Source organism: Poecile atricapillus, chromosome Z (genome assembly GCF_030490865.1).
Source record: "Poecile atricapillus isolate bPoeAtr1 chromosome Z, bPoeAtr1.hap1, whole genome shotgun sequence".
NCBI classification, from domain to species: domain Eukaryota; kingdom Metazoa; phylum Chordata; class Aves; order Passeriformes; family Paridae; genus Poecile; species Poecile atricapillus.
The window spans coordinates 111738879-111765954 of record NC_081289.1 but is presented as its reverse complement, the minus strand read 5'-3'; the positions used below and the strand labels follow the sequence as shown (position 1 = coordinate 111765954).

At 38.5% G+C, this 27076-nt stretch overlaps 1 protein-coding gene across 3 annotated transcripts in view; it reads right to left on the bottom strand.

Moving 5' to 3' along the window:
- The window catches only part of MLLT3 (MLLT3 super elongation complex subunit), a 117420-nt gene that overhangs the window by 30558 nt on the left and 59786 nt on the right, over nt 1-27076 (bottom strand). For 2 of the 3 annotated variants that reach the window (XM_058827283.1, XM_058827284.1), the window contains exons 3-6: nt 25902-25984; nt 21048-21191; nt 10338-10457; nt 2069-2674 (exon numbers count right to left, since the gene is read on the bottom strand). In XM_058827283.1, coding sequence (XP_058683266.1) covers nt 2069-2674; nt 10338-10457; nt 21048-21191; nt 25902-25984 — 953 coding nt within the window. The remainder of the gene's footprint in view (nt 1-2068; nt 2675-10337; nt 10458-21047; nt 21192-25901; nt 25985-27076) is intronic. The other variant, XM_058827285.1, reaches the window with a different exon arrangement.

Genomic DNA, 27076 nt, shown 5'->3' with positions numbered 1-27076 from the left:
ATGATCAGTATTAACGCTGTTCTGCAGCATTAATCATCTTGAGAGTCACAGTTTAACAAATTAAATATAACCTATCTTCTCCTCTTTTTTTGACCTTTGGTAACTACATGAAAACAGCACATGGAGTTGACTGTTCCTTCTGACCTTAAATATTACCTGAAAAAGGTCTGACTTGAGCTCCAAGCCCTGTTTGAGAATAGGCTTTTTCAGCTAACAAGGGCCTGGAGGTTTTGCAAGACTATGGGGGTTTTCAAAATGTTCTTCCACTTTTGCAAACCATCAAACTACTACATCATATATGTCAGAATGAAAGTGGCATTTTATGGATTCCTTTAAAAAGGTACTCATACTCTAAGGCTGCTTTAGGACATGCAAGCAGTTAATTAAGTACAAAGGCATAGTCTGTGTGATCTCTACTGTATTTTCATTGTTCTGTAAAGGGCTTCCTGAGAAGGAGACAGGGTTTCTTCCTAAAGGCAAAAGACCAACTCTGCTCTTAAAAACTGAAACTCCTTACCCCTGGAGCTGCCACATTTTGCTAGCATGCACTTCTGCTCAGACTGTATTCCATAGGCTTTGACATGCCAAAAGGCTGCTACCACTACTAATGCAGTGACATATACAGGCAGGAAGGGAAAAAAACAATATATATCACAAGCAAAATAATCACACCAGAATAAAACAATTTGCCAGAAACACAGGGACTTCCTAAAAAATCCACCAAACCACTGTCATACATGGCAGACTTAGAGCTGTTATTCAGTTCTCTACAACTGAAGATACAGGGAGAATATTTAATACCTGAATGCCTGCCTTATCTCCTTTGTGCCCTCCTGCTGCAGCAACTTCACCAAGAGCCATGTAACACTTTATCCTTCCTACCCAGTCAAGCAAAACCCGAAGTAATCAAACAAGAAGTATCTGAGCACCACTTCTGAAATGGCTCCATAGCTCAAAAAGGGTGGCTCCAACCACAGAAAATGCCTTACTCAGATCCAAAATTCTGTATTTCTCCATCTCAGACAACAGCTTGCAGCTCACACAAATATTACAAGAATATCACCATATTTCAGCCTGGCAGCAAAATCAAGGTCAATTTCTTTTTTTTTTTTTATCACGTTGCTGCACTGTCCCACACAGGACGCAAACAGGAGTTTTCATTAACTAAAACATCCTGTAATTGAATTTAAAAGCAAAATCTTTACCATTTTGAAGTGGACTGTGTAAACATGCCTATGTCTCAATAAAACCATAAATCAGCATGCTTTCACTCTATACTTTATTTTGTATGTTTCATACCAGAGCCACTAAACCAGTTTTTCAGCCTTCATGTGTGATTTCAAAATGAACTCAGAGAAGACCTCACACTCTTTTGAACACTTAGCTGATCACTAACACTGAAGTCCAACACACTTTAATTCACAGATGTATTTGAAAAGTGATACTTAATGAAGCAAGATGAAGAGAAACGCAGACACTTGTTTCACTTGCAAACAGCTCAAAGTCAACAGAAAAACAAAATTTCTGTTAAAACATCTTTCTTTTTGGTAATCCTACTACTTGGGAATAGATTCTCCTCATTAGAGTGACATTCTAGGAACTCCTCCTCCTCCTCCACAAAACTGGCATCATTGACAGAACTGCCTCTTTCAGCAAAAAAATAACTGATATAAGTGCAACCCTTTTCCTGGATTTACAGAACACTCTAATACCTGAAAACAAAGATTTAGAGTGTGAAATACAAGCATTTAAATCCATTTCATTTTCTCTCAAAAGAAACACGAATTTCTAAAGAATATCAAAAGAGCAATACTGTTCATCAGTATCTCCCATATGCTCATTGTCATAATGTTGACGTTTAGTAATTGAGTAGACTTGAATAGGCAATACAATTCAACCAGATCATCCAAAGTTTGAACATGGCCATTAACATCCTTCAGTTTGGACAATCTGCCAATAGACAGGAAGGAGAAAGGGGAGAACACAAATTTGGTGCACAGTCCCACAGACCAGGAATACTCAATACAGCACTGAGTAAAGTATTAAGCAAAACCAAACCACCACTTACGTCAGATTTGGAGGAGACATTTTCCTCCATGTCAGAATCACTGGGATCTACAATATCATCAAATGGTGGCAAAGTAGGCGTCTTCCTTTCCAGTGCATCATTTTCAATTTTGACTCTCCCCACCTTGAGTTGAGGCTTATCTTTTGTCTGTTTTTTGTCAGCTGAACAAGTAAGAATCAGTGGTGGGGCACTAGGAAAACTTTTAAATAATGAATCTGAGCTGGGTTTTTTTCTTTTTCTTGCAGAAGATTCATCAGTGTCCAGCACAGAGGGCCTTTTTGTGAGAGTCTTCTTTTCTTGCTGCTGTCCACACGTTATGGTTAGGATGGGGGTGTTTTCAGATTTTGGTTCCTTGGACATGGGTTTGGGTTCCTTGAAGGCCATTTTGGGAACCATTTTTTCATCTTTTAGTGGTTTGTTTTCTTTGGGTTTCTTAGAGGATTCTTTGGAAGATTTGTTATGTTCCCTGGAAGGTTCTTTGAAGGCACTTTTTTGTTCTTTTGAGTCTTTAGAAATTTTTTCTTTGTGCTCCTTTGTTAACTTCTGGGTCTTTGAAAAACTGTTAGTACTGCTGCTGCTATTTATGTTCAGAATCCTAGCTGGGTCCTGCAAAGAGGAGATGCAAAATTTTACTTAAAAAAGAAGCAACCCTAAATTCTCAAATGGCAGACACATTATAGACATAGGATTCATATTAAAAACTTGGAACCGCAGGTGAGTAACCAGGAGAAGAAATAACCATCTCAGAACAGATAGAAGGCCCAACATTTGGTCAAAACATCTGTTACAAACTGGTGGAACATGAATAGTTATCACTGTTTGTCAAAAAGTTACAACAAAAGCTAGTTTTTAAGCTGTTTTTATACCTGTCTTTTTGAAAAAACATTTCACAGTTAACATAAAGCCTGTTTAGGAAATCTTTATCATCACCATTACCCATGAGAAAATAAAAATCACAAAGAAAAATGAAGATATGAACCAAATGATGTCAACAGAATTGCTACAGGATCAGAGGAAAACATGATGACATTTCAAGCAAAGTTTGACTTCTCTGCTTTGATCTTTTCAGCTTTTGCCAAATCTTTTTCCTCATAAACAATACAAACCTTGTGTACAGCCTGGCTATGGAAGAATTGATTGGACAGATGACAGCCACTGCCTTTTTATGGAAAACTCCTAAAGCTGAAAAAGCTTCAGTCTTTGAATATACTGGAGTCTCTGCTGAGTCTTTAATTATATATATATATTTAATTTAACTGTTTTAAGTGGGAAGTGTTTCTCATAAGGTGGACTGAGTGTAGGACTCAGAGGTCCTACAGGAGAGGCAAAACCTGAAACAGCAGAGCAGTATCATTCCTCACTCAGTTGAATATGGAAAGTTCAAGTGGCAACTTGAACTTAGTTCTGCAGCCAGAGCTGGCAGTAAAGGAACCATCCAGGATGGCTCATTTGGATCCTTTCTTCCGAGAATTAACACCTGCCCACAGAAACTGACAGCAGTGGGCTCTCGGTATCCCCAGAACACCCAGTAGACTAACCGCACTATCTTAAATACTAAGACAGGGTCCATTTTTATGCTACTTCAAATCTGCAAAGTGACTTTTCAACTTGCAGGAACCCATGGTCATGAAGTTTACACCGCTTACTTTCTTCCAAGCTAATTATAAGCATTTCTGTCTATATGTTGCCCAGGAAGTGAGAAACTTTTAGAAAGAAACACTTCAATGTATATTTGCATACACCCATTGATTTTCTTTACCTAGAAGAGATGTGTGTGTAAATATGGTGCATCTGGCTGTCTAAAGCCGCCACAGATTTACAGAACTGTAGAGAGGAAAACATATTTAGCTTATCTTTCATCTTTACTTAACCACCCTTTTACCCACAACATGGACAAAACTGAAGAAATACAGTGGAAAGTAAAGGACCAAAGCAAGACATGGCCACCCTCATCCTCCACAGGAACTAATTTTAAAAAATGCACACAGTACAACTCCTCCGAAAAAAAAAAACCAAACTATCCAAGAAAACAAAGCAGAATTTACATGTTAATGGAAGCCTTGCAATTAGAGGAGAAAGGAAGTCTGAAACTACATCCACTGATATGCTTCCTGTTCATAAGTAATTACTTATCATAAGTAACTACTTATAACTACTCCAATTAGGATGTGTTAAGTCAGTGTTTAAGACCTGAAAGCTCTATACAAAATGTGCAGTATCTTTCTTCTCCTCTGTAACAATAGGTAGAAACAATTAACTAAAAATAATTACTGAAAAGTGTTCTTCCCATCTCATTATCTTATTTAGTGAAACTCGGAGTCACAGTGCTGCATAAATTATTCAACTGCATGTTTTTATAAGATGCTGCATGCACCTGTACCTCAAACGTATTTTTCTGTCAGATTTGGGAAACTATGTATTAATATAAAATATGTATCAACATTTACATTGGCCAGAAGCATCAACAATGAACAATACTATAATGACATCTGAATGTCTAAACTTAAGGCACTTTCTCAAATCCCAGGCAAGCAATTAAAAAAACAAAAATAAAAAAGAATTTAGCACTCCTTGACGTGTTTTAGTTGAGTCATAAGACTTTTCCTGGTGTTCTTCTTTAAGACTACAAGAAAAAAAATAGTTTACTATTTCCTTTGATGCAAGACCAGCACAAAAGCTGACTGATGAGCTAATTACTAATGCTTCTAGTGTCACATGTTCTATCATGCCAGAGAGGTATTGCCCTGGGGAGAAATAAAGTATCTGTCATTACTGAACTTGATAAATTATCTCTTTTACTGGTCTCCTTATAGCACATTATTTTACATACAGCACATATATTCTACATTTCAGAAGGAGAGTCTCATTTTAGAGGTTTTCCAACAGATCTGTGGAAATGGTTCTGGGGCACAGCAGTATTGAAACCAAAAGCAACTTGAGATCTGTTGTCTTTTCAATTTTAATACCAAGGTTTTTTCATCTTCCTACAGCATGGAAGCTGATATTTCCATAGAAATTGTAGTACAAATATGTGACATACTTATGAGACTTATTTCTACACCCCTCTTGCATGCACTCTTAGAATTAACCTTTCCTAAAGGCACCCAACCCATTGCTTTTATATCTGCATTCACTGCCTAAGTAAAAAGATCATCTTTTCTTATTTCCTTAATTTCTGCAATGACCCAAAAAGAAGTCAACAATGACATAGAGGAGACAGCAATAGGAATATAAAATCTGTAAAACAGAAAATAGTCTAATTATATACGCCAGTAAGTTATATCAAACCTGATGATGAACATGGGATGCTGGTGGGGATGAGAAGGCGCTGAATATTCATACTGTGTGCATCAGAAATCTTAATAAAAGATTCAAACCATTTTCCTACTTATCAGAACCTGACAGCATGTTTAAATGTTTCTTTCCCCCTTAATAAGTGTTGTAGGAAACATGAGTAAATTAAGTAAAATAAACCACTCTTTCCTCAAGTTAATTGAAAAACTAGGATCGTAGGGTTTTGTCAGGTAATGTATCTGCACACCATAGCTTACATTTGTGTATTCATCAAATATTGAAGCAACTCAAGTCAATGTTAGCCTTTGATATGTTGCATAACAAACTTTGATATGTATGCAGAAGTGTAATACAGGCACATAGGCATGCCGAAACTCCTGTAAATGTCATCTTAAGCCAAGTAACACCATGTGCATGCAGTACCTCAAGATATACAGCACTGCTCTATAAAAGGGGCTAACATATCTTTCAAAATATATATTTTAGAAAGCACAATAAAAATCTAAAATTTTACCAGCAAATAAAACTTGAGCTACTGTGACTATTGAACTCAACTCCTGCCCATAGTTTGGCCAACACATCTCATGCTAGGGCCCAAGAGGCATTCTGGGAGCACACAGAGCATATTGTAGGCAGGACAGGTGACCAGAAAAGCAAAAGGGCCATTATGCTGCCATGATCATCTCAAATTGCTGTCTCCTGCAGCCATCATCTTTGGCAGTTTCATCACCATCTTCTAATTTACAGGAATTGCATAAACTACACCTCCAATCTGGAAGGCATAAAACATCATCTTATCAAAAAAGCCCAGCTTCTGAAGCTGATTCCCTACCAGCTGGACTGCTCAGGCTCTCACACTTCCCACTGTGAAACAGGGTATTCCCACATTGTGACAAAGGAATAAGGATGAGCACCCTCATGCTCAGCTGGTAACTTATTTTTTTATGGATCCCAAGTGCATGGATTAAGAGTTACAAGTTATAAACTAAGAAATTTTGTGATTTGGGAGGTGAATTCACTTTAGAGACTCATCTGGGCAATGGGAACCAACCATTTGTTGTGGTTTTGTGTTTCTTAACGAGTTCATGAAATTAAGTTTAAATCACAGAGTACATTGTCCTGTAAATTTGAGAAGACACAAATGGACTGTGATAGTTGCTCGATAGGTAACACATCTGCAGATTAAAACACTTCTGTAATAACAGGGCAAAAAATGATGCTGAACTGTATAATTTATAGAGTTGGGGTCTGACTTCACACCACAAAATGTAATTCCCAATTTGTTTTCATGTGAGACAGAATAAGCAGTAACTTCTGGAAACCATTGCAAACCTCAACTGCTGATAGACATTAGTAACCTAGCTAAGAAATGGAGCACTTGGGAGGGGTGGGGTAAGCAGAGGGGCAGGGGCAGTTCATTACGTTTCATGAAATTATTAAATTGAGCACACTGGCATGGCCTTGTCAGTGTACTGTACTTTGAGTTTAGACTACAAATTTAGTACTAGTGATCATAAAAATGTGCCTTATTTTCATTTCTAATTAAAAAATGTTACTCTGTTGAAATAATGTATCTGTATTAAGCCAATGGACTAGAATTAGTCTCAAATATGCCTACTGCTCTCAAGAGGAAAAGAGGAGAAAGATATCCAGAAGTAATTCCTTCATCAAGCAAATTCAGATTTCTGTTGAATAGCAACTTGATTACTGAATAAAAATACTAGCTGATTGGGGCGGGGGGAGGGGGGGGGGCCCAAAAAAACAGGAAAGAGAATCACAACATTTGAGAACCTCCAAAAATACCCAGGAGTAGGAGATTAATTTACCTGTTTCCAACAAAAATTTGAAAAACTTCCCAGACTTCAATTTTGCCTAGACCATCAACTGTTATGATGATCAGAAGAATTAGAAGCAGATGGAAAATTACAAAACTCACTGGCTTAACAGTGAAGGCCAACTGGGGGAGCATAAAACAATTTCTGTTTTTTTCTGGTCATACACAGGAATAAAAGCTTTCGCTTTCTTTGCTTATAAAATAAATCTTGTTTCTCTGATACTACGGTTCATTGCAAAAGACATAATAATCCCCAAGGAAAACCAACCAAGCTTTATCTCTATTCTGTGCATGTAATATTTATATAACACAAACGGGCATAGCAATAGCACTATTTTAATTCAACACAAATACCTGTAAGCAGCCTGCAGCTATTCTTACATTCTGAAAAAATGCATAAAGGAAAAGTTTTCATACATTTCTGCCTGACATCTGTACTTCCAAGGTTAAAGCTTTGTTTTGGAATCAAAATACTGGGGCTCACTAATACCCTCTCCATTAAATTGAATGAAAAAAAAATCACTTTAGAAATACAAACATCTCTATTTAATACATATTTAAGAAGTGAATGTGACAGAAAGTAAACTGACAATTGTCTGTTACTTCATACCATATTGTACTTTTCGGAAGTGAATGCTAAACCAAGAATAACATTTTGTTGCACTGGTTTTATTGTTACTTAAATTCTTATCTAACCATAAAGCTTAGTGCTACTTTGCAGTGGCAAACAGAGAAGCATAAGGTTCTGTTTGTTCCATACTCAAAGTTTTAAAATGACCTCAAAGTTAACTGTGGTATTCACAGACAAAATAAACCAAAACTAGGCCAAGCACATCAAAGGCCTATTGCTGTAGCAGAAAAATACCAAAGTCACCCAGCACAGACATCTGGAGTACACTTTTGGGACAAGCAGCTTATGCCCAAGAACTATCAAGACTTTCCTGCAACTCTTATTCTAGAGGCATATTTAAATGAAATCTGGACATGAAGTTGTTCTATCATTGGGGTGACTCCAAATGACAAAACCGAAAATCTATTTGTACATTGGCTGGAACTTTCCTACATTCCAACCAGAACAAAAACACGTAAGACCAAAATTCAAGGCTTTTCAGCTCCAAGAACTTGCAACAAAAACCCCAAACTTTAGTGTTGCACTATACCCAAGGTTATCTTGTGTTTCCATTTCTCAAGAATAGCTTATGATTCTCAGCAAGGCAGGTATTTACAAGCCTATCTTTATTAGATGAAAGACTAACTGTTCATAAGCGTGTCTTCCAAGTTGGACAGGGTGAAGCAATGACTGCTGGGGGGAGAGGAAAAATCAAATATCCACAGGGACTGAAAAAAATCAGTGTATTGATAAAACACTTCTCCCCGCTACTAAAAATTCTAGGGATGGAATCCTGATGCACACCTAACCTCCTCATACATAGCTGCACAGTATGGGACAAACTCTCTGCATACGTTTGAGTTGCTTCAGAAGAAAATGAAAAGATTTTAAGCGCTAGTTTATATAAATGACTGCAGCAAATACACACTTCAGCAAATACCTGCTTCACTCCATCACACTCCACACTTGATGTTTTTCCACGTCAGATGGAAATTCACTGTCTAAATACAATTTGGAAAATTACTTCCCAGGTTTACACTTGCTTACAAAAAACTGAGATCAACACTTACCATGGTGTACAGTTACTAGGCAGAGAACTAGTACAGGAACCAGTATCATGTCAGTACCTCTATGAAGTCCTTCTAGAGATGCTTGGGTTGTTTATTAACCCAAGCCTCAGCACACCTGCTTTGGCATGCAAAGCAAGGCATAAGTGAATCAACATTACAGCCAACTCCTCAGAAGAGACTGGAAAATGAACTCTAGATATCTACCTACCAACATCACAAGAACCCCTATTAGAGATGGTCAAGTATCAGAGTAATGTTTGGTATCTAATCAGATGGAGATACATCCTAGTCTCATCAGCAGCACCTTTCTTCAGCACCTGATGTAGGCCTTTGCTTTCCTTTGAGACATTAAGCACTAACTTCAGTATGCCAAAGTAAGCACCCTCAGATTAATCCTCAGATTATACCTCAGCTTCTCATTAGGGAAATAACACACTTCCATATATTCTTTAAATGTTGCAAGGCACCTGCATTAGAGATTGTGAGGCTGTACAATGCACACCAAGCAGAGACATGTCAAAGAACATTTTCTGCCTGTCCCTGCTTATTATGTATCCCTACCATCTTTTCTTAGGCATACCCTTAGTTCATTACCTGACAATTCTTCCAAGATACAAGATTTGGCACAGACAGTGAACACAGAAGTTATTAATAAAAATGGGTATTGCCCCTTGAAGTATATGCAGGATTAAGTAACATATTTCAAATCTATAAGATACTACAAAAGAAAACGAAAAGCCAAACTATTTAACAGAATGGAGAAAAGACTTGCATTTCAATGTGAATTGAAATGCATTTCATATGTGAATAAAGAACAACATGCTCCTTATTTTACCATACCATTAGTTCATCTTCTCAAGAAATTATCTGCTACTTCAGAAAGGTCCATCTGTATTACTCAAGAGGTTCCTTGGACCATGTCTTTTTACTACATTTTAAGTTGGGGATTCAAAATTTGATGTCCTAGAGACCAGTGACACATTGCTTTCTTTGAAACATCTAGGAAAGAATTAATCTCTCAAATGTAATCAAAATTAAAAATCCTGAAGAATGCAGCTTCAAGTTTCACTCTACACAATTATCCTTAAAAATGCTTAATAAATGAAATTATTATTATAGTATTATCTCATATTCTTTACATTTCCACAGATCACACTTCTATCACTGTAATCCTCACATTATAAGACACTATTACAATTCCTTTTGGAATAGGAGGAAAGCAATTGTACAAGTACAATAACCAGAGAACCTTCACTGGTATTTGTTCTCATAGGCATCCTTGCAACTGCAGTATTTCACATGTCAAACAATAAGTACAGAGCAAAGAAATGTCAAGACCTGTTATCATTTGCCTACCAATTAAAACATTGCAAAACACATCTAGATTATTTTTTTTTAATTAATTTCATTACCACGAAAAGCACTTCCAGCTCAAATTCCTTCTAGTAAAATAAGTCTCACCTTTGGCCCATGAGATGATTTCTTCTTCACTTCAGAAAAAGACAGATAGTTAGTGGGAAGGCTGGGGAGATGAAGGCTCTGCCCTGAAGAAAACGATGTGCCATCTGACATTACCATCATCTGTCATAAGAGGGAAAGCATGTTAGTAAAACATTATCAACATGAGCAGAGTCTCACCTGCCTAGCAAATCACACTGGTGTCTCCAGACACGCTGAAGAATAAGAGTCCAACAAACAATACGCATGATTCTTCTCAAGAGGGGGTAGTTTAATGAAATCACACTGATAATTAATTTTCTCCAAGAAGAGTCTGTTTTTCCCACAATATTAACTAGTAAGCAATCTCCCTGCCTATATCTTGACCTGTGAGCCTTCACACCCTATCATCTCTCCATTCCCTGAGAGGCAGAGGAGGCAGAGCGAGTGAACAAGCATCTTAGCCAAGGTTAACCCACCACAAAGATACACTGTAAAAACAGACTGAGGTTTTAAAGTAAAAGCAGGAAGTCTTTAATTTCAGCTTCTAACTTCAGGCTTCTGTGTTATCAACAGTACTGTAAACTGGGTGGCTGGTAAGCAGGCAGTCAGTTTTGCTGTTAAGAGGGTCTAGCTCCCTTTCTTGATTTGAAGGACTTAAGTACAAACAGAACATTTCCAGAAAGCACACGTAAATCAGCTATTACTGACCAGTTACCTGACACGTAAAGATTATTCCTTCCATCTGTGGGAAACCCGACTAAGATCTTGTCTTCTGCTCTAGCGGTGCTGTGTCTGGATTTTATGATTCCTACCATTTATCTATAGTTTCAGGCATCCATTTATCTATGGTTTCAGAACTCCAAATGCCAGAGACAGCTTACCTGTCTGACAAGCCCTGTAAAACTGGAAAGAAGATGCAGAGCTCTGCACCTGCAAGGAAACAACTCTCTTCCCACAGGTTCCCATGCACAAAGCAGTATTGGTTTTTGTGGATATCCTACGTGGTTACCCTTGCCTCTTCAGATGACCAAAACATCCTCTAACGCAGGGGATAGGAATGAGCTGAACCATCACATGCCTCATACACATTACATTAAAAATAAAGGGAAACAAAGGATGTAGATATGTGTATTCCAATGTTACCTCTCCAAGTCAGGATGATATTTTATTGCCTACAGCTTCTGAAGACAGGATTTTAATTTTAAAAAAAAATTTTAAAACACCACTCCAAATTAATATTGTTGCAGACCACTTTGCTCAAAAGATACATGGTAGTTTGGGGAATATTAAGAGACATGTCTAGGTAATAAATATTTTTTTTTATCAGCCTGTTTTCAACACTCTAGCTAGACGCCAAAGGCAGAGGAAAAAGGCAGTTATAGTGCTCTACACTGGAGCTGGACAGAAGCCAAAACTCTGAAAAATCATCTGTCCAAAAGCAATGACATTCTTCTTGCAATCCTGGCACTGCTGATTGATTGTAATTAGTTATTGTGAGTAACAATAAGTGATCCTTTAGCAGAAGAAATATTTTTTTATCTCAGTTTGCAAGGTCTTTGGTTGCATCAAACTCAGCCGAATACAAGAGAAGGCACAAGCTAACAAAGAACAATCTTTGTTCAATGTGCATCCCATAAGCCTGGGCAACAGGTAGAGAAAATGCAGGTATTTAGCATTATTTTCTCTCACAGAGGATGTCAAATAGGTGTCGAACAATATTGTTCTTTAAGTCAAACTCTGCAGTAATTTTTCAAGCCACAAATTTAATAGAACATACTGTTTGCATAAAATCAAAGTCATTCAGAAAAAACAAAATTACCCATTAATTAGAGAGTTAAAGCAGGTATTTTATTGCCCAAAGTAGTTCCGCTCATACATTCATATGACAAAAAGGTGCATATCCATGTGGAATAAAAATTTGCTCAGACAGATCAGGCTTTGCCCTACCCTGAAATTAAAACCAAAGAAGCAAAAACTTTGCCAAAAATTTTTTCTCCTAGTGTTGGAAGTTGCCATTTTCTCCCTGAAGCATAGAAGTTTGATTGACTGAAATCAACTCAATGAGGTTTAACCACTGCATAAATTTTATTTTTAAAATTCAGAAACATTTCAGTTTAGAAATATTCATATATTCATGATTGTACACAGGCATTCTTAGAAAGCTGACATTTTTAAAAAAGTGTATGGACTTCTAAGATATCTCAGTTTCTGGCAAGTATTTGGACCACTAACAGTCTCCATATTACAGACTGCTTCAAAACCGGATGACAATCTACAGAAAGATTTAGAGGGATGGGATGAACAGCATTAATACCATGTGAGGTCTGAAGTAAGCCCCTATTTTCACATTGGTTCTACCACACTGGCGACACACACTGCTTGACTGTGGCCATGTCTATGCATGTGCCTCTGTTAAAACAAGGCTTCACCAAAGATGCAGAAGATGGGAATAAGCATTGTCACAGCAAGATACTACTACTGCAGCAAGAATGCAAGCTCACTGATAGCATAGCAGTAACTCTGCGGTGCAGCCTATACACACTGTTTTTACTTTTCTCCTTCCTCCAGCATTGCCAGTTTCCCACTGTCCTACAGCTGTTTAGAGATAAAGCAAGAGAGGGGAGACATGGCTGCAGCCCATGCTTGGGCCAGGCAGCCAAGGACACCTGCAGCTGGCACTCATCTGCACCCACAATGAATCATTTCAGCAACAAAACCCAGGAACATGACTAATCCTTCTTGGTCTCTTATAAAGTCAACAGCTAAGTGGGACCAGCCAGACTGGTGGAATAAGACTGAACAATGTCAACGAAGCAAGGTGAGACAACAGCAGTCTTTAACCAAGTCAGTTTAAACAACCATATAACCACGCTCTGAATTCACCAACATGCAAAAAATGAAGCTCTAGTTACAGTTTTGCTGTTTCCTCAAAGATTTTGCATGACTCTATTTAACAGAGCAGAGATTCTAGCTAATCTCAAAGCTTGCCTTTCATGGAGCAAATGGTGACAGTAACACAATGTGTAAAAGTGGGGCATTAGTTAGGCTTGCTCACAAGTATTTTAAGTGCTTTTAAAAAGTGTGCATTAGGATATCTGGTAGTGGATAAGCACTAGGAAAATGGCCAAGGGAGAACAGTTAGTTTCACAGTTTAATACCAGGCACAAATAATGCAGCAACAGCAGAACAGGCTGTATGAAGAAACATGTCAAGGGACGTCATTGTCCCACTCTGCTCTGCCCTGGTGTGGCCCCACCTTGCGTCCTGGGTGCAGCTGGGGCACCTCGGCACAAGAAAGACATCATCAGACAACTGGAGTGTGCACAGAGGAGGGCACCCAGTGGGGTGAAAGGCAGCTGACCTCACTTGACTTGCTCAGCTTAGAGAACAGAAGGCTGAGGGATGACTCCACTGCAGCCCACAGCTTCCTCGAGGGGGAGCTGCTGATCCCTCTCACATAATCTAACTGCTCTGCCAGTAGTGGTATCTTGCCTCTAGTTCACCAAAAGCTCACTTCACTAGCCTTCAGCTGTTGAGCTTGTATTTAAAACCTTTGTCTACCATTTGCTTTAAGTGAAAAATGACTTTGCAAGGGCAAAGGAAAACCTACTTTTTCTCCAAGAACAGTGCAGAGATGCTCACATTATCGGGTAGGAATAATCAACCTGAAGTGACCACCCTCCATAATATCTGAGCTGCAGGCATATTAGAACCATAGAATGGTTTGGGTTGGAAGGGTTGAAGAAGGAGTAAAAACCATCTTGTTCCAATCCCCCTGCTGTGGGCAAGGACATATTTCACTACATCAGGTTGTTCAAATTGCCATCCAAACTCCAAGAAATGGGGCATCCACAACTTCTCTAGGCAACTTGCTCCAGTGCCTCCCCAACCCCACAGAAAGTAATTTCCTCTTAATATCTAAATTTACTCTCTTATCTAATAATACCTGCCCTTGTACAAATTTCTCTCAGGGTGTTTCAAAGGACATTCCAATCTGCTACTCAAGACAACTGAATGCTATGGAAAGAAAAACTGCCATGCATTTAATTTAAGTAGTTCCATTCACTTCAGAAAAAAGGAATGGATCAGGGAATAACTATGCACTACCAATTGCCATAATATAATCAGGAACCCTCCTACACTATTCCTCTTCCAGCAATTTGGGGGAAATTATGAAACTGCAATACCTTTTGAATTATAATAGCTTGTACTAAACCTACTAACAATTGATTCTGAAGTTTCCTTACAAAAAAGAAAAAACTGGCATTTTGAAAACAGCATTTATCTACCAATATATGATTGACAACTTGGAGTACCTGTGTACCCAACAGTAACAACTCAATTTCAAAGCAAAACCTTGCTTTTCATGTCCTTATAACATGAGGAATGTGGAACAATTTTAAAATGTTCCATTAAAAACTGATCTTCTTTTATTGCAGATTTCTACAAATGCACACAACTGCAAGGTGCTGCACCTGTGCCAGGGCAACCTCTAGTACCAATTTAGGCTGTGGGATGGACAGATGAGGAGCAGCCCTGGAGAGAAGAACTGGGGGGTGCTGGTGGATGGGAGGCTGGACATGACCCAGCCATGGGCACATGTCATAGACCAGAGAGCCAAACATGTCCTGGGCTGCATCCAGAGCAGTGTGGGCAGCAGGGCCAGGGAGGGGATTCTGCCCCTCTGCTCTGCTCTGCTGAGACCTCACCTGGAATCCTGCATCAGCTCTGGGGTCCCAGCACAGGAAGGAAGGACATGGACCTGCTGGAGAGAGTCCAGAAGAGGGCCACCAATATGGTTAGAGGAATGGAGCACCCTTCCTATGAGGACAGGCTGAAAGAGTTGGGGCTGTTCAGCCTGGAGAAGAGAAGCTCTGGGGAGAGTTTATAGCCGCCTTTCAGTACCTAAAGGAAGGCTACATGAGAACGGAAGGATGACTTTTTAGCAGGGCCTACTGCAATAGGACATGGGATAGTAGTTTGAAACTTAAATAAGGTCAATTCTGACTAGCTACAGCAATGAAATATTTTAGAGTGGGGGTGGTGAGCCGCTGGAACACACTGCATTGAGAGGTGGTGGATACCCCATCCCTGGGAACACTGAAGGTCAGGTGGATAGGGCTCTGAGCAGCATGATCTAGTTGGAGATGTCTCTGCTCACTAGATAATCTGTAAAGGTTCCTTCCAACCCACATTATTCTACAATCGTGTCAACCTTGAGGTATAGAAGTCACAGATCTACCAACCCACATATATGTTTACACAGTTAGGAACTGTATGGGTGTCACAGGTCCAGACCAACACAATTTCCTTATTAATCCACATCAGAGCTCCTGCAGGTGAATAAGCCACTATCAAAAATCTGTTGTCTGTCTCCTAGTTTTTCATTCTCCTGAATGAAAGGAGGCCATCAATAAAGCTGCAATAATCAGATCCACACCAAGCTACCTGTTGCAGTTTCATTCACTGAGCTGCTCATCAAAGAACACCTTCATACAGCACATTCAGAACAGGCAGCAAGCTTTACCATAGTGTGCTGCAGAAAAATTCCAAGAGCACTTTCAGTAAAAGCTACAAGATCCCTTAAAATTCCGGGGAAAATGAACCATTACCACGACATTTCTGCAGCACTCATCACGAGTTATACTCATGTATCAGTAGCAGACAACTGGACTTCTCTGTGTGGCTCTGGGTTGCCACACCCTGTGTCATTTTACAGTGACAAACAGATTCCTACACATCACTTTTTTCAACATTAAAGAGTACATCTGAAATATTGGGGGAAAGTAGTAATGATTTTAAATGACCACAGCAACACTAACAGTTAAAGTCATGATGATGAAAAATCAGTATGGACCCCAGTATGAGCTACTGAAGGTGCGAATGCAGACCTACATTTTGAAATTCCAGAGGATAACACACTGCTGAGAAAAACCTAGAAAGTCACATTAAGGCTGAAGTTCCAAAATATAAATCATTAGCTAAAAAATACAGTAATCCTGAACAACTATTATTTATATTTAAGCCAATAAAAAAAATTTAAGTTATTTGCTTGAAAGTAAGATAATATGTAGTTCAAGAAAATTCAATTACTTAAATATGAAAAGCACAAGATTAAAGATAATCCCTTCCCTAGAGCAGCATTATACCTAAGGTTGGTTCTGGGTAGAAGCCAACTATTCCAACTGACACAGAGGAATTTGCCAGGAAATAGGGAAGATGGAGAAAAGAGGGAAATCCCCACAATTTCATCTTCATTACATGGATTATGAACATAGGTTTTAAAACTGGCACTATGCAGACAACTCAACTGACTAAAGACATTTCTCAACTGTTAAACAATAAAACCACAAAGATACGTAAAAAACCTCAAACCAGAATGCAGTGGGTTTTGCCAAAACCTGAATTTTTACCTTGATAATTTTCTCTAAAAATTCTCTCTCAGAATAATTCTTTGTCTCTCTGACTCATTTAAATATTAACTGTCTTTAAGAAAAGAGCTGTCTTATTACAGAAGCAGTGCTCTTGTATTTCCTAACAAATTTTACAAAAAGCAATAATAAAGGACTCATCTGGCGCTAAACAGAATCATTATTACTCTAAAAGTGACCTATTTCTTGCATCCTCTAATCATGAAACCTCAAACCATTAACAACCCTTTGCATTTGTACTAAACCAGTGAATGTTACTATTTTTGCCCACAGCGTTAACAGCTCTCTAAGGGACAGATTTCTCTAAAAGGCTTTTCCTTTTAGGAAAGAGAAGTCAGCTATTAAATTTTGTCTGCATACTCCTGGATTAAACTAATTTTGAGTCTCCTGCCAAAAAGGCAAAAATGTTTAACTTCCAATTAAACTTGCAAAACAATCCAAACATTTTTATTTATGCATTTGCAGCTACGAGAGGGCAGTATATCAAACTGCTATCTTAATACAGACTGAAAATATTTTCACCACTTTTTCCTGCAAGAATTGAAATTAAGTTACTTGTAAATATTCAAACATATTCAAACAAGTGATGCCTGACCAAATCTTTTTTTCCAGGAGCAGAATTTAATTCTAAAATGTTAGGCAGCTGTCATTCAGCATATTCAAAATTAATTTACTTTTACTAGCTCACTAAACAGATTAGGTGTAATTTTATTTTTTTTCTTGCAATTGAAAAACATGCAAGCCAATAAAGCAATAGAACCAGTACTAGTGACAATATAAAATACATAAATGGAATCAGACTCGATTGCTAAGTGTTTTCTGTGTGACTCAAAATTCAAAATCTTCAAATCAAATTTGAAGGTTTTTTCTTAATCTCTGTAATTTTCCAGTGTCAGTTTTCTTCTGAAATCCATATGCAGCAATCCAGTGCCACCTCTTTTTCCTCAGGGTCTCTCGTATTTTAAGGCTGAAACTGATCACAACAGGTAACTGAAAAATCTAAGAAGGAATTACATAAGGGTCAACACTTACAGGCATTTACATGATCAAAACGTCAATCCTACTGTACCTGCTCAAGCATAATTTCATGCTGTGCCTAGAGGACTAGCTGTGTAGGAGACGGTATGCATACACTGCAGTTTATTCACTTGCAGTAGCTTGATGAGTGGCTTGGTAAGACACAGATCAACTAAAAGTTGCCACCTGTATCCAGGGTATCCTTGGGGATTTCAAGCAACAGGTTGCTAATTCACATGAGTATACATATATATCTGGTAGCTACAAATGAAGAGGTACTACACTGAGTAAATGGTACAGAAAATTCTCAGTGGTATAATTTCCACAGCAAACCTTTGTAAAAGGAATGTCATTCAGAACATACATAGATAGATAGATATAGATATAGATATATATAGATATATAAAAAGGTATAGAACTTAAGTGTATGGTTTCATTGAATTTGTCCAGAGTACTCTTAAAAATGTTTTACTTCTTCAAGAAATGTAAACATTTCTTTTCTAGAATTACAAGGATAAACCAACTGAAAATAGGTGAATGGTAGAGATGGACTTGAGCATAACTAAATCTTTTCAAGGGGCTGTGGGAGGTTCAGCAATAGAAAATGTATTTCTGAAGGCTGAAAATTTTGACAATTGGAAATAGCCTAAGACAGAACCAAAAGTTTCTATTTACATTCCTGATTAAAGAATCTCTGAAGCCAAATTCTTTCTTCTAAGGCCTGAAAATGTAACTGCCTCTTGGAAATCAGCGAGCTCCAGTAATGAAGACTGACTGCACACTTTTGCTTCAATTCTGATGATATCAAATAAAATGCTAAGATACAAATATTCCACAGAGCTAATCTACATGATTGATACCACCCTAAACGTCCTGTTTGCCTAATTAAAGGGGCCACAGTGGCACTGCAAAGTTATACTATAATTGAGTTCTGAGTTTTTAATCACTTGTGGTATCCCAGTGTTACTCTCTCAGCAAGCTACAGGCTAGCCAGTCAGACCTTACTGGACATGAAGGATGGAGAAGGGTAACAAAACTTTCTTAGCCTGAAAAACAGAAGAACATTGGCTACAGCAAATAACCTTGACTAGTTCGTGTTTGGGAGGCCACAAGACATACGTGTGATGGAAGGGGGGAGTTATGAGCAGCCAAGAGATAATTCAAGAAATCTGCAGCAAAAGACAAACACAGAGGCAAGACTATACTGAACATGGCAGCATGCAAGTACCAGGTGAGCCTACACTTCTCCCTCCAGAACGACATACTATTTGTAATATGCATACATTTATGCAAATGAGAAATAATCATGTTTTGTAGTTCACATCAGTCAGCCCACGTAAAAATAGAAATCAGATCTGGGTTTCAAGGTGCACAGAAATCAAGCAATTTAGACCATTATTTAAAAACATCTAAGCAAAAGCCCAACCTGTTAAAGGACTTTAATCAATGCTACCACTCAGAGTTTTACATTAATATGTTATCTCATTCATTTTGAAGAACATGAACTTCATTTTGCCAGACTTCTAGCCTATCAAAATTCAACAACATGTTACTGTTACTTTTTTCTTTAATATAACCATAAGCTAGAGGTATTGTTTTGATTTATTTGTAAGTGCAAAACCCGTATCATACTTTATTGTCCTGTAAATGCTCTTCTCAGCCTAAAGCATGGAAGTTACAAATGAGTTAATGCTCTGTTCAGAAAAGACAACAGACGGAATTCACCCATTTGGAAGAGAAAGTCAGCTTTTCAGGGCTTTTACAGGATTCAAAAAAAGCCTGTTTCCAGCATTTCATAAAGTGTAATGGGCCTTTCAACACCAGGAGATGTAAGACCTTCAGAGAAACTTATAGGGACAAGACGGAATGCTATCACATTATTTCTGCCAAGCTAATGAGATAAACTCCCAGGTCAGAAATCCCATAAAGGGATGAAGAAAACTGGTAACTTAATGAGAATACTAATTTCTTGGAAAGAAATTGGGGAAATGAAGAAAAAGAAAAAGCCATGCAGTCTGAAGCATCCAGAAAACAAAAGTCAGTGGAGCAATGAATTTTAAGAATGACTGTACTGGTGATTCCCTATATTCAGGGAAAGAAGTTGATCAAAACATGGCACATTTTGGTGTTCACACTTAGGCAACATTCTTGCTTTTGTTAACTCAAGAAACCTAAAATGAAAAGGCACAGAAAATGAGCAATAAAAAGGAAGCTTCTTATTTTAACTTTTTTAATCATTACTCCTCAACTCCAAATTCTCTGCCGGCATCACTTAAATTAATTACACTTGTGGTTAAAACTTATCAATATTATCCAGCCTTTTGTTAGCAAATATTAAAGCAATGGCTCACAAAGCTTTCCAGACATCTCAATGTTTTACTTGCAAACACACTAAAAAGCCTCTTGCACCTTATAAATGCAAACATAAAACACTGCCCATGCTTCTATTTCAATGTAACTATAGTTGTAACAGTTCTCTTCTTCAGGAGGGCAACAAGGTCTTTCAGTCTACACATGCTCCCTGGTTTTGCTTTGTTTTCAAAGATTCTCTTCAGCAGACTGAAGATTTTCACAGTAGCTCACTCTTTTCTCCAGCCCAGAACTGTCTAGTGGTACCAAAAAAGCTTACCCACTCATGTTATGGCTGTTTCAAATAAAGATAGGCCCTGGCATTAACACTTCAAATTTCACAGCATGAAGGCCTTCTTAACATCTCTATCAGTGACTTGGTAAAGGAGGCAAAATATACTCATGAGGTCTGCAAATAACAGCCAACTGGGAAGTGAAGCATCTGACAATGAAGAGCAAGCAGGGCTTGCAGGAAGTCTGGAAGAATGGGTTAACAGCAGCCTTATGAAATGAAATAAAATGAAGACAAATGCCAAATACCAAGAACTGCCCCAGGTGTACATTTTTCTGATTCAGACTGTGCAACATATTACATAGATTTAACTATGTTTATTTATAGTTAGAGTTTTGATTTGTTCTACCTTATAACTACTGAATTTATTCTGTTTAATATAGAACCATTTGTCTTTCAATGAAACACATTTTATTTTCTTATTACTTCCACCACAGAATCATGTATTTAAGGAATGCACATGCTCAATTTTTCACCCATTCCACTTAAAGACATGTACCAAGCTCCTGTACGAAGTTAATCAGAAAAACATCTCACTTAGTTTCACTGTTAGGTCCATCTTGCTCGTTATACTAATCATGCACCAGCAACAAGCAGCAACATCTTTACTGTGAGGGCTTTTGACATGGGTGCAGGACTCACCCCTCCTGCCTTTAGCAGCTTTCTTCTGAATTCCTCTGTCGGGTTGTTGAATGTGAGCTTTTCACAGCGGAGGTGATTTACAGGTGGGTGGCCTTCAAGGTGCAGGAATAAGTCATAGTCAAATCGAACTTTCTTAGGTTCTTCCTGAGGGTTGAAAATAACCAGATAGAAACATCTAGCACCAAAACTAACTACGTTGAAAACAAAGGCTACATAAAGACTGTCAATTAAAATTACATAATTTTAAACCATTCTCTGTGTTCTCAGACACACACAGAATTTACCAAGTGTCAGCTGATCTACAGTAAATCAGAAAATAAGAGAAGCTCCTACTGGCCCATGGTAACACAAAGCAAAATGCACAAATTCCATGAACAGGGCTTACTTGACACTGTTAACTCATGTTTGGCCCAGGCTACAGACAGGCACATAGGCAGATACCATGATTCAGCTGACACGAGGTAACTCAGTCAAAAACAATGATTACATTTCTGAGCCATATAGAGTACTGTACACAGTGCAGTAAGTTCTGAACACAAATTTCTCCACTGCAGCCAAACAATTGATTTCTTTACAAGTTATAGAAAGAGGGAAGTATGAATCTGCTGCACCCAACTATATTTGATCTCCTACTTATAGGGGTCTGCTGATTTCTTAAAGAAACTTCATTGTTTTGAACAAATGTGGTCAGGTAGATTTCAAGTGTTTCACCAGAACTTTCAAGCAGTTAAAATTCACTGCCACTGCAGTGAAAAAATGAAACTGCATGTTCCCTGTACCAATACAGAAAGAGAAAAAACAGAAAAGGCAAATTTATCTCAGGAGAAACCACCAGTGCTCCAGTGTCCTGAGAAAGCCTCAACTGAAAAAGGACACTGGTTGCATCAAACAGACTTCAGTATCTTCTATCTGATATTACAGACTAGGCCCATTTTGTGTTACACATTTACACAGTCCCTTCTAGAAGCTGCATATACATTCAGTGCTTTTTTTAAGATCCTATTAAGCAGCCCTTCCTCTAGAGGCCCTGATGTGCAATGGAAGTCACCAAATCAAGCCTTATGGATGAACAAAAATGAAAAGTCAACTTGAAAAAAGGTTTCAGTAAAAAGGGAGCCATGAGGGAAGAGAATGAAGAGATATAGCAGAACTTTAGCACATATCCAACACTATATGAAATCAAAATGCATGTTCTGTTCAGTGACAGATGCTTTAGAAATTCACATTAACCATGCTGAATTTTGAGCCAGGATTCCAAGTATGGGAAGAACAAAAAGCATAGAAATCTCAGTTATTCTAAAAGTTAAATCAGAGGTTTCAAACCTTCAGTACACTCTTTCAAACAGCCAATGGACATCCTAATCTGTCTCATCTCTATACTTGGAGCAAAAACAACAAAAGGAGACCTGAAGTTGTCTGTTTCTGAAGACAAAATAAAGTAATTCTCCTAGATGAACTATTTTCACAGTTCTGTCATAGTTCATAGAAGTAAATGACGTAATTTTTGAAGGCAAATATGGATGATATTCCTCGTTAAAAATATTAAAATGATTTCATGCAGAAAAAAATGAAAGCAATTTATTCCCTGTTCTTCTAAGAAAACTGCAATGTTGCTATAGGCAATGTGTTGGTAGCAGCAGTTTTGCCATAAAAGCCAAGTTGCAATAAATGGTACTCTTCAAACAATTTTGTGGAAAGTCAGATGAACATAACCAGTGATTAAAAAACAGACTAACTATACAAAAGACCATCAGTACCACTGCACTGCCATTATTTCAACACAGGGGAGATAGAATGTGCTGCAGTTTATGAGCCTTATTGTATATGAACTACATTTTCCAGAGCAGGAGTCTTTGACCTAAAAGCACTTTTAAGGAGTTTGCCTCAATGACAAGCAACTATAGCCTCCTGTTGCTGAATTTGGGAGCAGGGGCTGGTTGTAATTTCTATAACTCCTTAAAGCTTGGAATATTTTTCTATCACACTGAAATACCTATTAAATTTTCCACCAATTTCGGTTTAATCCTGGGAACAGGAACCCTTTAACCCTCTGTGGTCCAGACAGTTTCCTGTACCCATCCATTCTCTCTCCATGAGGGTATTTTCTTAATCAGAAATTCAACAGGTGTCTACCTTTAATAAATGATGATAGTACATCTCCTCTTCCTCCTTCTGTCTATCTCCTCTTTTTCTGTATTGGAATACCTGTGAACTGCCTTAGGGGTGGAAAGAGCAGCTGAGCCAGGAGAGAGTAGTAATTTGCCGGCTCAATTTTTGTGCCACTCTTCCTTTGTATTGCACCTACCCCAGGGAAGTGAATGCTCTGCAGCTGTGCAACAGACTGACTCACAGTCCAACTGTTGATTGTTGTATTACATGACACCAAAAAGAGGTGAGAGGTGTTTGTAAACTTCCTAATTCCACACATTGCTTGAGGGTAAGGCAAGTTCTTATCACTCTTGATCTTGGTCTAAGCCACAATTTCTTGCTGGGGAACGCCAGAGGCTTGCAGTCTCCACAGTGAGAAAAAAGCAGCCGTAAGTCTGAGTGGAAAACAAGAAGAGAAATTTTGGGCAGGAAGCTTTATGTAGAGATGCTCAGTGATTGACTCACTGTCTTCTACGTTGTCTGTGGGATGAGCATTTAACAGATGAGTTGAAGAGACTGGCCTGCTTTTCATTAGATTTCCTGAATGAATCAAAGCACCCTCCCTGATAGAAACCGGGCTAAAAAGCATACCAGAAGTCTGATCAACTCACTGTGGCAGTTCTGTTTCACTTCCAACAGCAAACAGGATTAATAAAGACCTGCTCTTCACAGATTGATACAGGGAACATGTCAGAACTACCTACTCAAAACCTACAACTTCCAAAATGCCTGAACAGAATTATCCACACCTCACACCTTAACAGGGCTTTCTGTGAAAAATAGAATACTGAAATACATACGTAAAGGCACACATAGCTAACCCCAAAAGAAATTTTAAATGATCAGGGTTCCAGAAAACGTCTTTTACAATGCATTTCTACTTTCTTCCCGTTTTAGTCTTTTACAAAGCATTCAACACATTAAAGATATAATATTGATTTGATTAAAATAATGATTTCAAACTACATCTTGATAATTGGTATCTTTGCTCCATCAAGGTGCACGACATACAAAGGGAACCTCTTGGATATTAAGGAGGTGTACATTAAACTTTGCAAGATTTTGCTCTTTAACTTCACACAAATCCAGTTTTTTTATCTGAACAAGTTGTTAGTAATGCAGACCCCATTATGTACAATTAAAGAAAACCTCTGTATTTGCTATTTGAGAGACTCACAGTAAGTGCAGCAATTAATTAGAATGTGAGGTATCACAATAACCTTAGTTTTGTAGAATGGCACTGGATTTGGTTTGAGCCTGGTAATGCTGAATATAATGAGCACTCGCAGTCTAAAGGAATATTTTTTAACAGACAAAGGATGCAAGATTAAAAAAAAAAACTGTTTTGAAAGATCAAAACCTCAACCAATTATAAAGGTTTGTAATACTAAAATAGAACAATGAGTTCATTGTGTAATGAACACTATCAAGAATGGTGTCCTTCCCTCAAGTGGCTCTTTAAGCATTAAAGTCTGTCCACTTTTTAGCAGAGTTAGTAATTCCTCTGAATAATTATTACATTTCTCTTCTTTAATAAGGCAATTTTAATTTCACAGAGTTATATACTATAGACTCACAGAGTCCACCAAGAGTCAATATTAGGTGCAAAATTGTTTAACTTCTCCATCAGTGACCTGGATGAAGGGGAGGTGCCTCCTCAGCAAGTTCATTGATGGCACAGAGCTGGGAGCAGTGGCCGATACCCCAGGGCCGTGCAGCCCTTCAGAAGGGCCTGGGCAGGGTGGGGAGATGGGCAGAGAAGAACTCTCTGAAATTCAACAAAGGCAAATGCAGGGTCCTGCACTTGGGGAGGAACAACCCCAGGTACCAGCACAGGCTGGGGCTGATCTGCTGGAAAGCAGCTCTGAGGAGAAGGACCTGGGGGTCCTGGTGACAGCAAGCTGTCCATGAGCCAGCAGTGTGTCCTGGTGGCCAAGAAGGTCAATGGTGTCCTGGGATGCATTGGGAAGAGCATTGTCAGCAGGTTGGGGGAGGTGATCCTGCCCCTCTACTCAGCCATGGTGAGGCACATCTGGAGTGCCGTGGCCAGTTCTGGGCTCCTCAGGACCAGAGAGGCACAGAGCTGCTGGAGCTGGTCCAGCACAGGGTGACAAAAATGCTGAGGGAATCTCTTTAGCAGGAAACGCTGAAAGAATTGGGCCTGCTCAGCCTCAAGAAGAGATGACTGTGAGGGACCTTACTGTTTGCAAGGATCTGAAGGGAGGGTGTCAGTGGATGGATCCAGGCTCTGTTTGGCTGTGCCAAGCAATAGGACAACAGTCAATAGGTACAAACGGATGCACAGGAAGTTCCACCTGGACATGAGGAAGAGATTCTTTAACATGCAGTGATCAGGCACTGGAACAGATTGCCCAGAGCAGGTGTAGTCTCCCTCATTAGGGATACTCAAGAACTGTCTGGACACAAGCCTGTGCCATGTGCTCTAGGATGAACCTGTCTGAGCAGGGAAGCTGAACCAGATGACCCTCTGTGGTACCTTCCAACATGACCTATTCTGTGATTCTGTGAAACACAATTACACATTTCTACATGTTACAGTAATACTGGGCTGAGGAACAGCATTGATAAAGATAGCTTTAAACATAATTCTTAATCAAGTTTACAAACTAAACTTCAAAACTTAAAAAAAAAACTTATTTCCACATGGGTTTTTTTTTTTCTTATGCAAAACATGGGATTCCATACCTTGTTTTTGAAGTAAACCTCAATTGGTAAAATGAAACCAGCATATCCAGATTCTTCAACTTTGTAGGGTGGGTCCTTGCACACTAAAACAGAGAAAAAATGGTATTTTAAAAAAAGAAAAATAATCTGAAATTCATCAGCAAACTACGTGAGTAAATTCCTGACAATAGCTCTATGTGGCACTGTTAAAAAACTGAGCACACAGTGGAATGCATCTATGCACAACTCAAGCTGAATTTTTCTGGCAAATTTTTCTGGCCTCCACTTTATAGATAGGAAATCTTTATCTCAAATTTGAAAACTTTATTATTGGGGAAGGTGGGACACAACACACCACTTCATCATATAGTGAAGAACATGAGGAAGGTTAACTATGGTTTTATGTTTAAATAATATCCACGTTTTCCTTACAGGATTCAGACTTCTGTAACAATACAGTGCATTTTATTAGCCATAATACAATCTTTTACTTCAAGTTCTCAGTTTAATGCAAGGGTTTTTAGCTACTTTGCGTCCCCACAGTGCTGAACAGCAGATCTCTGAAGAAAGTGTCACTAGCTGTCAACTCCAGACAGTGACAAAAAGCAGGTAGTTACAGAACTTGGAACAGAAGCCATCTCTGCCTTCTCCTGTTTGACTGCATGGCAATCTCATTACAGAATTCAAATCCACATAACACATTAGCACAAAGGGAAGCTAAGCTTGAGAAACCATGCGTCTAACTGTAGCATCAACTCAGATGCTTCCAAATGCTGCATTGCTATGTATGACAAATCATGTCTATGGCACTACCATCTCAGTGAAGATTTCTCTACTGTAGATTGGTAGAATGATGCAATTAATAACACAAAATGTTGACTTCCTCAGAAACATCTCCTCTAGCTCTGTCAACCTAGCTGACTGGAAAAGAAATTCAAATTATCAGATGAATCACAATTTGCTCAGACATATACTCCTTTCAGAATTGCCTGGAAGATTACAAAAATAATGTATTGCAATTAACTGTACAGGGTCTGACCACCAAAATTACTGTTTTTAGCAAAGCACCACAGACGGGCACTTAAAATCCTTTATCATCCGGAAAACATAGCAAGGCCCATCAGACACACCCAGAAATATAAACACTCTTACGTTCCCAATAGTACAACCAGCACTCCAGCTTTCTCAGGACACGT